This window comes from Barbus barbus (genome assembly GCF_936440315.1).
Source record: "Barbus barbus genome assembly, chromosome: 30".
Taxonomy (NCBI): Eukaryota; Metazoa; Chordata; class Actinopteri; order Cypriniformes; family Cyprinidae; genus Barbus; species Barbus barbus.
In genome coordinates, this window is record NC_136758.1 from 10117158 (window position 1) to 10131026 (window position 13869).

Here is a 13869-nt window from a genome sequence, read left to right on the forward strand (position 1 = left end):
GAGACTTGCACTTGCATATCATTGCTCCTTTGTTGATTTTGATTGCTTCCATTGTCCTCATTTTTAAGTCACTTTGGATATATATTAATCCTATTAGAACTATTAATGCGTAATATTTTATATATAAAACATATATTACCGTTCGCATGTTATCTAAAGTCATGTATGCTACACACTTTCCCTTACAAGTTAATTCGGTCCCCATGTGGTCAAGGCCTTGCACTTAAACTTTTAAATACTAAAATAAAGACTGAAAACAAGAAACATATGAAAAAAGCCAAATGTATTTAATAAAAATATGTTCTGGTTCATAAATTAAATGTCATTAAGATTATGGAAGCTCTTCCACAGAAACATAAAAAACAGTAAAAATGAAGAGAATATTTTAAAACATAAATGATCAATTATTTTACATTTAGATAATAGATTACATAATATAGAAGACATTTACAGTATATTAAAACAATGTGATGTAATTAAAAAAAGAAATATCCTTCATTTATACAGTATACTTTTTTGTTTCAGCGGCAACAATGTTTTACAGATCAGCTAAGTTACAAATAAAACCACTGGTCTTGTATCATTCTACGGTGCTTGAGCAAAGACCCTCTTGACCACTATGCCAAAATGTAATGGCTTTAATGCAAATCCAAATATTTGTATTATCTATACACTGTAGAAGGTGTAACAGTTCATGTTTAAAATTATTAACTTTTGTTTGCATTTCATTACACAGAAATTTAAAAGAATATTTTGCATGCACATTTTACAAAAATAAAAAATACTCAATAACAGTTTTATGATAGTCAATCTATCCCATTTCAGTCAATATAGAACTTTCAGTTACACAGAAATTGCATGAAAATTGCACAAACAAAAGTGAAAATGGCTGAAAAACTATACTACCAGCAAACAACCCATAAAAAAGAAAGGAATTGGACATGTTTATGAAAGGCACTGTACTGTATATTACAGAATAATGCTCAAAAAGTCTCTACAGCTGATGTCAAGTTCAAGTTTTACATACTAGTTCTTTCTGATAGTAGCTTAAGACAATTCTATACATTAAAAGAATACTGTAATACAGTTGATTGTTTTATATGAATATCCTTCATTACAAATAACAGAGCTGTGCATAGTTTAGTCTATATCAAATGATAATCAAATAATAACTATATATATGAAAAAATAGCTTTGGGATTTTACTTTGATCAGTCAAAGTATTATAATCTTTTTACAATAATTAATACTTTGGCACATGGGGGCAAAGTTATCTAATAACAACAATAAAGACAATAAAATAAGGCAAGATAATGTGTTATACAATATAATCATACCATCAGTGCTATGTGAAAAAGAATCAAGTAAAGAGCAAGAACATGAGGTGCAAATCTTAGCAAAAACCTTCAGGGTTTTAGTGTAAGTGCTTGCTTGTTGCTACATGTGTAACCTGATTTGTCATAAAGAGAAGAACGAATCGAGGTCTGCTATGACAGCTGCTTGCTTCCTAGACACTGTATTCAGCAGTCTAGGAGCCAAGGACGGGCTTCCCAAATCCACCTATAGGGGGAGACACAGGAAACAATGAGGAATTTGCAAATGCTAATTTATAAACTGATACACGATGAAGGAAAGTATACAAGGGCAAGCTATCTTACTTGTAACAAGTAGATGACAGTGACAAGCTCTCGACTGTCACGCTGGCTGGGTTGAAGGATCCACGCACTGGGTAGAATCTCACCACGAATAGTATCCATACTGGGACGTGGCATTGTCTCCTCAAATACAGACTGCATGGCCAGCACCCACATATCATCCTAAAGAAAAGAGGACAGATCAAAATGGTGTGTGATTAAGGCAAGGTATTTTGAATAAAGCTAGTCATAGAATAGAGTGTAAAGAACACCTGTTTAGATTCTGTACTGAGGCAGCAGAAGTCCCGCGGCTGCTTAAGCTGGCAGTTGGATACGTCCGTCAAAAGATAGACTTGATTGAAGAGAAAGACAAGACTAAGCAATACAATCAGTAAAGGTACATTTTGCTTTTGCCTGCATTTGAAGATAAGTTATAATCATTATATCTTACCTATTAAAGGGGACATATTATGCAAAATTCACTGTTATAAGGTGTTTGAACACAGTTGTATGGCTACAGTGTGTGAAAACAACCAGCCAATAATGTTAAAAATCCACCAACTCATTTTTTTATAAAACCAACAAATCATGAACAGTCTCTCCAAAAGAGCCGTCTCAGATTCTCCCTCCGCTCACGTCACCAAGGGGAAAAAGTCCCGTCCATTTTTGACGCTCTCTGCCCTATTAGCATAAACACAGCCCTGAGTGAGAAGCTGCGGTCCGCAATTACTGGAGTTATATACAATGTCAGCGCCAAAGAGACTTTACAAGTGTGTTTTGGGATGCACTAATAAACATAGGAGTCGCCATAATCTCCCCTCATCTGAGCCGAGGACACTGTGGTTAAATTTCATTTTCTAAGGAAATATCCTATATGTTTAGGAATCAATACCAACGCTTCGTGCGCGAATGTCAGCTCCAGACAAAGTAAGTATCACGCGTTTGTTTTCCAAATTGCCCTTCTGAAAGAGCCTCTGCCTGTTTTCACTGATGCTGCCTTCAAGTGCTACCAGAATGATCTTAAATAGGAATGTGGTAGTTAAAAGTTGCATATGAAAGCAATGAGAGTTGATCGCTTGAAGTTGTCGAGCTCATAATCAGAACTTATAAAGTTTGTGATAGCATGAGACCAGCTATGTTGTTATTTTTGCTCCCCGTCTGTGTAATTTAATGTGACACAGCGCGAAACCAGACTACTTTTTTCCTCAATGGAAAGCATATTTACACTGTCTGAATCGTTCCCTGTACCCTATATAGTGCAGACCATTCACCGTACAGAAAATACTAATTCTGTGAACAAGTGACCGATTTCAGCCACGGCTTCAGTGTTATAGTGTAGGGGGCGGGCGCCTTTAAGCCTACTATTTACTGTACAATTTTTTTAATCCTTTAAGATAACGTAATTACGTAATGATCTAAAAAACAGAGACAAGGCAGACTGTGCAACATGTACAGTGTTCAATAACTCTTCTCTTCTCGCATGCGTCGTGGTACTCTCATGAATGGCAGCGGACATAATGCAGAGTAGAAGTAGGGCTGCATGATTAAATCGCATGCTATTGTCATGTGCATCTCGTCAGTAAAGCCAGTTCTTTGATTAGCGGTAAATCTCCATCACCTGCTTTCAGATGGAGCGGCATTTAATACACGGAGCCATAGTTCGCTGACAAGCGATGCAAAATCGCGTTCATAATCGCTGATCAGTCGCATTCAGCTGCTTATTAGTGAACTACGGCTCCATCTATGGCATCTATGCAGGGTCAGAAAGCTCTTGGATTTCATCAAAAATATCTTAATTTGTGTTCTGAAGATAAACAAAGGTCTTACAGGATCGGAACGAGGGTGAGTAATTAATGACAATTTTCATTATTGGGTGAACTGTCCCTTTAAGAATTTCTGCTCTGATTTGTGATCTTTGGCCTTCATTTATGGAAAGGCCACTTAAGACTTGAAGAAACCACGTACTGGTTCTTCAGTGCACATGAGCCTTCGGAGCAGTCACATTGTAGCAGTGTGACCCTAATTTTCTGATTCATCGCAAAGACCATTAATTGCCCGTCAGTGAACATGTGACACTAAATGATCAAAGACTCACGATTTTACTCCTAAGACAACAGAAACCCCTTAAAATCCCAGAGATTTGTCTGATTGCAAAATCATATATTGTGCACTGAGCTTTACCTAGTTGTGTGCTTTCGTCCAGTGGTCGTGTCCAGGCAGATTTAATAGACTCGTGGTACAAATGAGTCTTTGAGTGATCTCGAACTATAGGCCACAGACTGGCCAAAGGTCTCTCCAGCTCTACTGCTCCAAGAAACCCATGAGCTGAGGGTCTGGATGTAGCCTTGTGAAAGACTTGAACGCCTCTCTCCACACCTTGATGCCTGGTGAGAAATGGAACGTGAGGACGGAATACTTCTAAGAGGTTTATACCTGCAAAATACGCAAATTAGTGCACCTCCAACCAGCAGCTGCCTTCCCAGCCAGCAGATTCCTCGCATCACCACCAGAGGCCAAATATACCTAAAACAAACAAGCAAGTCTTTGAAGCATTTGATATCGAAATGCTCTTGCATATTTTGAAACGTGAAAGTAGCATACTTCTGAAATAGCACTGGCAAGAGTACAGTCTGCGATATCCTGATATGAAGTTGATATAGATGAAGGAGAGCCAAAGGAGGGAGTGCGCTGTCGAGCACAGGGAGGAGATGATGGAGTGGAGGAGGACTCAGGCTCATATCCAGTGACCGATGTCTCCAGACTGATATCTGGAGAGAATAAGAGATCTGATTTAGTGGATTCGAAGCATGGCCATTGGGTTTTCAATTGTTTATGGGTTATCGCTCACCCTGGACTGACAGCCATCTACGATGAGCTTTTGAAGTCTGCAACGGGATCACCGGAGGTCGAGTCCTTACTTTGAATTCTGAGACTCCGTTTACCTGGGGAATGAGGTGAAGAGATTGAAAAATAGCATTTTAAAATTAAACTATCATGGAAGCATGTTAAACTGCTTAGTGTGGTTCCTTACCTGTATTAATGGTGAGGTAATGTCTTTCAGTATGGCAGCATTGCTGCTGTTGTACCCTGAAGTGGGCCCTGAGGAAAGACTCAGGTTCGAACCACTACATAAAGTACTGTTACTAATGCGTGTGCGAAACCGCAGGTCATCCTACATAAGACACAGGGAAAGAAATCACAAAACTATTTCAAAGCAGCAAAGGTTGATTATTCTTGATTCTTACAAGTTTTAAAATGATCAAGTTTCACTGACCTTCACTGCCTGTGAGAGAGCTTGCTGCTGTAGTCTTATCTTCTCCTGTTCGGTCCTCTCACGGAGTCGGTCTCGTGCACGTGCAATCTCTGCTCTTGCCTCTTCACGTGCTCGACTGTAGTCACGCAATAGAAGCTCAATGTCAGATGGACATTGACCCTCTCTTCTTGGTGGATCAGGAACTCTGTGGAAGAGCATCCGGTTCAGTATGTAGAATTCTAGAATATTACAAAGAAATTTAACTTCCAAATCACCTGCTGGTTTCGACAATCTCTTGTCTGAGCTGCTGTAGATATTTCCTTCGTCTGCTTGGCAGGTCTGAAACTCTTTGAGATTGCTCCTCATAATTTATAGGGATCCGATGCTTACTGGGACTGAGGCTCCGAGCCCGACGGCACATCTGGAGACGGGCTTCTCTGTCTTTTCTCAAACTTTCAATGCTCTTCCTGTGCCTGATGACAGAATAGAATTCTATTTATAACAAGCTCTGAAAACTAAGAGTGTTTTCACACTATTTTCACACATAAAAATGCCCATATTATTCGGGGTCTAAACCACAGGTTTTATTGCTTGTTAATGACGATGTAGGAGAAGGCAGCAAAATCCATAGTGTTGGTCATCTCAGTTTTGTACAACGGCTTTTGAACATTTGGTTTGGTTTCCCATGTGTCAACACAGAAATGTGCTTGGTTCTATATGGTCAAATATGTTGCAAATGTTTGTGAAGAACATCAACTTCTGCTGTAGGCATTCACATCATCCAAACGCACCAAATTCTGATCACAAACAAACCTGGGTACACAAAGTGCTAGTGTGAAAACACCCTAAATGTAATTCCAAAAAAATAAATAAAAATAAATAAATAAAAAAACTTTAAAGGGGTCATGAACTGAGAAATCAAAATTCTCTTGATCTTTTGACATGTAAGAGGTCATTGTGTTATGAAAACTTTCTGCAAGTCTCAGAACTCGAAACTTTCTTGTTAGTCTAAAAACAGCTTATATTGAAGCCAATCTGTCAAAATGACAGGTTGTGGAATGTTTCACTTTATGATGTAATAGTGTGGCTAAACACCGATTCCGCAGAAGAACATCAACGCCTGCTTCTACATCACTGCCTGTTAAGCCCCGCCCACCGATTCACGCAGTAGGTAAATGAGAAGAGCGGCAAACGCAGGTCTATGCAGAAAACAATGCTGAACTTTATTTGTAATGAAGTGCCAGACCACATCGGTAAGAACTTGGTCCTTTGTTCACTGTATTTTACAGAGGATTAATTTACAAACAAAGCACAATTTGACACAGATTGAAAATAAAATACAGTGCTGTGCCAACTACATTGGATCTGACAGTAATGTTGCACAACACAAGTGAGAGTAACCGTTTTTATTACGTGGTCACTATTGCTTTGTCTATTATTACAGATTGTTTGATGTGTACTGAGTATTTTTGCATTTTTAACCTAAATCACAGAAGCGTCCCTCTATGAAGGATGTAGGCTGTCAAACATACACAACTGTTAGCCAATCACAGCAGTGGGTGTTTACAATCTGTCACGCCTATTCAAACAGAGCGTTCTGATGAGAACAAAGCAGAACAGAAAATAACTGTAAAACTCTTGATAACATTATAAGTGGACTTCAGAGAACAGTACAAAATAAACAAAGGCAGTTCAAGACCCCTTTAAATATTGTACAAACTTTGTAATACTTCAAATAAAATGTAATCGCAGGTTATACAGACCTGTTAAGGAGCTCCTGTTTGTTACAGGCTGAAGATGCCTCTTTAGAACCAGACTTGAGAATTTTAAGCAAAGTGTCTGTTTCCCCTTGGCCATAATGCAGCTTGGCCTCTGTGAGTTCAACAGTCAGCTGATGGGGGCTCAGATCCATATGTACAGAGGCTAAAACCCGCTCACGTTCTTTCCTCAGCTTCTCAATTTCTTGTGCTCTCCTGTCTGTTTTCTCTGATGGCTCTTGCCAGTTACTGGGGCTGAGCTTTGTGAAGTGCAGTCCAGTTGGTCTGTGAATTCTACTAAGAGTTGATGGTGGCTGCTGATTAATGCCAGACCAGTCAGTAAATTTGTTGTGGATGGGCAGATCATCAGGGATCCACTGATGTTCTTTGAGCGTGCTGGGTTCTGCCAGAGGATTGATGCTGACCAGAACATCTGTGTTGCACTCGCTTGGCACCAGAGACATCATGTCATCTTCCTGCTGTTGCACAGTACTTTGTTTTGAATGATTCCAACTCTTTATTATATAGCCAGAAGATATGTGACTCAAATGACTGTTCACAGTTGACAAATGAGGTCTTTCTAGGTTTTCCATTTTAGATTGTCTGACGTTATCCGAGGAGGATGCAAGTTGGACACCAATGGTGCTGCTTGGAGGGGAGAGGGCCATTCTTTGTGGCTGAGATAGGGAATGGTTAATAGTGGGTTTACGTATTACCCTGTCTTCAACTTCATGAGAATATTCATGCCTCTCATTTTTCATGCATTTGCTGTGGGGACAGATGCTATTTGAGAAGTCATCAGATCCACCTAGATTTGGACAACTAAGGTCACTCAGGTTATAGGTCACAGATGACACCGATGTAGATGCTGCTCTTGCATTTTTACTGTGAAGGATACAAAGGTTCTCCTGATCTAGTACCTTATTCTCATGGTTGGACATTTTATGACCTTTCAATGGCTCGTTGTATACATTTGAGTACTGATTCTCTTGTCCCTCGGTTTTAAGGTTTGTTGAAGCCTGGGTTGTTTTTACTTGTCTTTGCTGGGTGTATCTTGCAGCCTTCACTGTAAGGATAGGGGAGCATGCACGATCCATAAGCATAATTTGTTTATTAAAGCAATTCCTTAGGTCTACATTTCTGTGATAAGTCTGCTTCTCCTCTTGCTTCATATGCGAGCATTTTGCTCCAAGGTAGCTGGATGAAGGTAGCTTCTTACAGGAATTATCTACTGTGTTTCCTTCAAATGCTTCCAAAGTGGGAGCATCAAGATTTGGCACAAGAGTCTCTAATGAAAGAACCTTTTGGGGAGGAATCAGAAAATTTTGACTCTCTGTCACCTTTAAACTTTTGGGATGTAAATCAGGCAGGCTTTTAATCCTTTCATAGGCCTGTTCCCTTTCACATTTATTCTTCAAGATCTTGGCATCGACATCAAGCTGGGACACATTACAAATATCTGAGCCAATAACTTTAACAATAACATTTACTTCATGGGCTGTAGCATTTGTTGACCTTGGAGCGTTCTCTGTCTGTACCCCAATGTCCAGTGAAGTTTGTGTACAACAGTCCCTCTTGTAGTTACTGCCAGATGAAACCTGGAAACAGTGTTTAGGCTGGTCATATTTTGGTGGCTTTTCCCCTGTTCGCATACACTGTATGTTCCCCAGAAGATCAGAGGTGTTGTGTATCAGGTCAGAGAGATGTTCCGACATGTTCTGCAGACTTGTCCATGTGGTTGGGGCACCATTCCCTGGTTTGGAGACTGGTGTCTGGGTGCTGCTTCTTCTGTGACGGCTCTTTCTTTTAAGGTCCTTATTAACCTCAATGGTTTGTGTGCCTTGATCACACCTGCTTGGACTTAGATGTTCCTGAGATTCATGCTCAGAGGAGTAGACCAGCACTATTTCGTCAACTTGACCTGAACTGTGGCGTAATTCTTCTGAGGCACCATTGTAAGAGTCACATTTCAAAGCTGTTAAGGTCTGCTTATTTGAACTGCTAGATGAATAAGAGCCTGCCTTAATCAGAGGTTCAGAAGAAATTTGATCTCTAGAATATTCATTACTACTCAGTGTGCTAGAGAGGCCTTTATGATTTACATAAGCGCTCAAATGAGAACTGAAAGGGGAGTCCTGAATATTTAGGCCATTGTCTACACTACAGCACCTCGTCATATTCTTATTGGAACTATTGAGTGGAGAGTGTTTGCAGGATAAATTAGCAGCACTTCCAAAGGCCTGCTTTTTGTGGACTGTTGTGTTAACCACCACAGTAGCTCTTGAATGAATAAATGGGTTAATATCACTTGAAGCAAAATGTATTGCAGAATCTCTCGTCTGTGGGACAGTCTCCTTAAATGGCTGAGCATGGTCTTCCACATGAACTGAAATCTCCTCGGAAGAAGCGTTCTTCCTTAAAGTAATGTCTTTATCACACTTTGATTCCGTCTTCTCTATCTTTAGCATTTCTTGAGTAGAACCATGATCTTGTTGACATGCAGTTTTCTCAATCTCAGATTCGCTATGTATGGTAAGTATCTCTCTAGGCTGCTGGGTGTATCTCTGTCTTGATTGTGCTTCTAATGATCTTGGACTAATTGCTGAAGTTAAAGGAATGCCTTCTTCACCAAGTGGAGAACTTTTGTATTTGCCAAGAGCATTTTGACTGGTAGGAAGCAGGTTTGCTTGAGAAGCAGGTTTGGTACGAGACACATGACTTTTAGATGTGGTACTTTCATCCAAAGATAAATCAGGTGCAGAATCAGTGGATGAACTTGGAGGTGCTATAAAGTGGGCCTTCCTGTGTCGCTTTTGTTTTCCTTTCCGTCTGTCATCATTACCATTGCCATGTTTTGTAGCATTTGCTGATGTGACATGTTCTGCTCGGTCTGTAGATTTATACGTGTTATTATAATATTCCTTTGTGTTTTGACTGCAGCGAGTTTGTTTTGCATTGTGATATACCTCAACAGATTTACCAGGCTCTCGTTTTTGCATACACGCTGACTGGTGATTTTTAGGCATATTTGGCACTTGATTTTTCAGTTGTTGGTTATAACAACTTTGCATTCCTTTGATGCTGCCATCATTATACTGAGATGTAACCACCATTTCCATTTGATTACTTGTGTTGATTGACTGATTCTCTGATTGTGGCTCCTTGTCGATTTTTCCAGTATCACAGGGTTTAAGCAAATTGTGCATTTGTATTCTTTGTGGTGCCTGGCTTAAATCTGAAATGGTGGCGTCTTTTCTTAAATCTTCAGAGTAACCGCTGAGTATGTGCTCCACAGGTCTTTCTTTGTCTTTATCACAATTACTACTGATAGTGGCACTTTCCAAGGAAAGTTTAGTACAAGTTTTATCTTGGCTGACACAACCATTAGGTTTTCCAAGATTTCTTGGGCCAAATTCATAAAATGCAAGATTGCTTGAAGGCCGGGCTTCAGAAGTTGGGTAATTGCCATCCACTGCTGATTGGTAATCTTCCATACTTGATATTGAGGAGTTATATGAACATGTCTTTTTATTTTGTGCCTCCATGGTTTGCTGAAAAGTATCAGCCACATATTCGGAGTGTCCACCTGAGACCGTATGTTTCACTGTTGCTTCAGAGGACAATGACACCGGAGGAATTTTGCATTTACTGGACTTTGCTGGAGTTGAGACATTCATAAGACAGTTTTCACTTGGTGAGCACAAAGTTTCATTCAAAAGTCTTGAATGTCCATGAGATAGTGGTTTATCATCACAATTGTGCATTTCCTGAGAGATCAGTGCACTTTCATTTAGATTTGTTTTGTTGTCAACTATCTGTGCATTCTGGTGCAAGTACTGATTTACTTTCTGAAATTTCTCCAACCCGTTTGTCAGCTTAAGAGATAAAGTATCTTGTGCATACATGTAGGGAAGCAGTGGTTTTAATACTGTGACTCTATCACCCTCTAAAATCCCTTCACTGACGCAATTTTTCCTTTGAACAGGGTTTGAAGCATCAACATAATCCTTTCTCAGTTGGGTGCAGACAATAATGTTCTCTCTTGATGTATTCACATCAATAATAGTTTCTTTGACACAAGACACTGATTCACTGGTTTTTAGTTCACCTGTGCTCTGTTCCTCTATAGTGCAGTATAGTACTGATTCCATGTTATCACTGACATAGCCACATTTTGGACTTTCTTGTTCAACTTTCTTCTCTTTCATCCTTATAATATGCTCTTCTGTGCCACTGGAGTTCAAGACTGCATGATCCTTCAAAGTCAAAGAATGTCTTGGTTCTGTTTGTGCATTGCCGTTATTCAGGTGCACAGTAGAGTTGTCTTTATGAATCTCTGATTTTGACATACATGAGAAAGTCTGGGAACTATTACTCTCACCATGTCCAGCCTGAGTACTTTCATAATTAAATTCATTTTTGTTTGTTTTGGACTTCAAATTATCCAGTTTAGCTGAAGAAGTATTTTCTTTCTTTGTGTTTGGCTCTTGATCTTCACTGTAGTCTTCTCTTAGAGACATCATAAAATGTTCTTCCACCACCTCTGATATTTTATCATTAATTGCAGAGTCGCTCATCTGAAAATATCTGTTATTGGCCTTTCTCGCCACAATCTGGCCTGCATCTTTTCCATCCTCTTTACTGTTGTCAACAATGTTTTTAATCTCTGGACTCCTAGAGGATTTCAGGCTAGTACAATTTGTTTGTGTCAGCCCACTATCGCATACACTACTGTCATTTCTAAAAGTATTAACGTGATCTTTACTGATTAAAGTCTTGTGATCATCACTAGCTAATGGTGTATTTTTTATTTTTTTGCCCTCTAGCTCTTGATCAGAGTTTTCCACCATATCGGGTGTAAGCCAGTTTTCCAAAAGTGATCTCTTTTTTACAGATTCTGCATTGGTAGTTGAACAAGCAGACGACTGTCCCTGATCTATATTTAAAAGTGCAGTCTCAGAGTGTGAAACATATTCATCACTTTTCTTTGGAAGCTTCATATTTCCCACAAAGCCTGCATGAGGGTCGTTCATTTTGCATGCTCCAGTGACTGGCTCATTCTCCAACTTTACACCAAAGTGTTCGTCATCTCTGCCAAATCTATTAACTTCTCTGCCATGCTTGTCTGATTGTTTGATCGTCAATGCATAATCTTTGGTATCTGTTGTGCAATCCATTTCTGTGCACTGTTCCGTATAGAAGTACTTATTTTCTTCATCACAGTGTTCAATGGTTTTGCCATTGGCAGTGCTTGCATTGTTGTGTGATTCATTTAGAATCTGTGCTGCTTCAGAATTTTTAACTTCTGGATCTCGTGTATTGTCACATGTTGAAACCTGATAACCTACTGTCAGGTTTAAGTTTGCCTTCAGAGAACAATCCTCAGGGTACACTGGGGATGATGATGGCTCCTCTCTAACATGTAAATCTTCCCTACTAGAGTTAACTGGGAAGCAAGTGGTATTTATTGAGATCTCACCTGCTTTGGAACAAGAGTTGATCAGCAATGATTCAGTCACAGTGGGATTCAGTGGTTCATATTCAGTGGTTGGGGTATTTGGGTCTGCTTCCCCATCTAAAGAGTCTGTAGAATCGCAGACTGTGTGAGTTGTATATGGTCCTGCATTGGTAGTCGGTTCCTTAAAATAGATCTCCTGCCCTGGGATAAAACTGAGATCACTCTCTAACAACAGGGTATTTTCAAAGGATGTGTCATTTTGTTCTTCAAGTGTTGCATTTCCGTCCTGAGTGGAGTCAGAATGAGGTGAGCTCTGGCTTTCTGAGGCATTCATGTTGTGTGACAGATCTAGACTTGTAGAGCTTTGGGATCTACTGCTCTCTATTAGTGTGTGTGGATCTTGTTTGATCAAGTGTCCTGAAGCCCTGATGATTCTGGGACTGTCTGCTGCATCAGTAGATGACCAAGCATCAGTAAGAGCAAGTGGATTCTCTGTTTCTCTCATACTTGCACCACTACAAGGTCTTGATTCAGATGCTAGACAAGAGATGTGTGAAGAGTCTCTAGCCATGCCTTGGCCATTCTCCGTTTTCAACTTCTGACTACCATTAAGGCTCCAGAAAACCTCTGCAGGTACATCTTTGGATATTCTCATCTGCTCTTTATGGCCAATTGCCAGAGAGCTGCATGAAGCCGGTATTGTAGGGGTAGTTAAGTGGCTTGGAACTTTTTTAAACCTCAGCATTGGTCTGGCAGTCACATGCTTCCCACTGCTCTCCATAACAAGAGAATCTTGAGACATCTTACTGTCTTCACTCTCAGCATCACTGGAATCACATTCCTCCTGCTTAAGTTGCTCAGCCAGAACTGTAGCATAAGCTGATGACAGTGAATCCAATGAGAAGATACTATCACAATCTGAAGATCCGTTGGGATCCTCCCAACCACCGTGTTCCACCCATCCAGCTGTTTCTTTTTGCACTGCAACCCATTGCTTGGTACTCGTTAGAACTTCTGCACTACGCCAGTGTCTCTGTTGCTTATATTTTAGTGAGTTAAGCTGCTCCAAACTTTCATAAGACATTGTGGGCTTGATAGGACACTTTTCCTGTTTTTGCTCAAAGTCTTTCACAGTCTTGTTTTTGTTTGATTTGTCATTAAGTTGACTTATCATTTTGTTCACAGATTTCACACTTCTATGTCCCCGTGAGCCTGATGGTGGTTTGCGGAAAACTTTTGTCAAAGCACTTCTGATCCCAGAGCCAACGGAGTGGGAAAAAACCTTGCGAATGGTCTCTAAACCTTTATTTCCACCTTGAGACAGAGTCTTTGTTCCCTTCACAGAACTTTTCTGTTTTATTATTGGTAATACTTTTCTAGTGGCTTTGGTGGTTGAATCCAGACAATTCTTGTCTTGGTCACTTGTGCTTTTTTTGACAATCAAGCTTGAGGAGGCAGTTTTTAATTTTGTGGCTTCAGTTGAACTATCAACTTTTAAGGGACTTTTGATGCTGTCAGAAAAACTGGCAAAACTTGAGGATCCTTGGTCATATCTTGAGGGCATTGTATTTGAACGTTTTCTAATCTTTTGATCTCTGAGACATTCATCAGATTCCCATTTAGTGGCACAAGCAAAACCAGATAGAGATGCTGTAAACTCAGAAGATCTATTCCTTTTGAGGAACTGGCTGTTTGGAAAAAAAGGAAAAAAAATATATATATATTTAAAAGTAAAAACAATCCACTGTTCTTGGTGTTATTGAAATA

The 13869-nt window shown here is 39.8% G+C and overlaps 1 protein-coding gene across 3 annotated transcripts in view; it reads right to left on the minus strand.

Moving 5' to 3' along the window:
• Positions 1-264: 264 nt before the first annotated feature.
• LOC306850755 (uncharacterized protein) overlaps positions 265-13869 on the minus strand; it is a 43574-nt gene continuing 29969 nt past the window's right edge. For 2 of the 3 annotated variants that reach the window (XM_079386601.1, XM_079386600.1), the window contains exons 22-32: positions 6651-13790; positions 5163-5360; positions 4909-5092; positions 4666-4806; positions 4483-4576; positions 4236-4402; positions 4093-4157; positions 3816-4018; positions 1907-1986; positions 1659-1817; positions 265-1560 (exon numbers count right to left, since the gene is read on the minus strand). In XM_079386601.1, the coding sequence (XP_079242727.1) occupies positions 1459-1560; positions 1659-1817; positions 1907-1986; positions 3816-4018; positions 4093-4157; positions 4236-4402; positions 4483-4576; positions 4666-4806; positions 4909-5092; positions 5163-5360; positions 6651-13790 (8533 nt within the window). In that variant the 3' untranslated portion in view covers positions 265-1458. Of the gene's footprint in view, positions 1561-1658; positions 1818-1906; positions 1987-3815; positions 4019-4092; positions 4158-4235; positions 4403-4482; positions 4577-4665; positions 4807-4908; positions 5093-5162; positions 5361-5586; positions 5701-6650; positions 13791-13869 lie in introns of those variants that run through there. The other variant, XM_079386602.1, reaches the window with a different exon arrangement.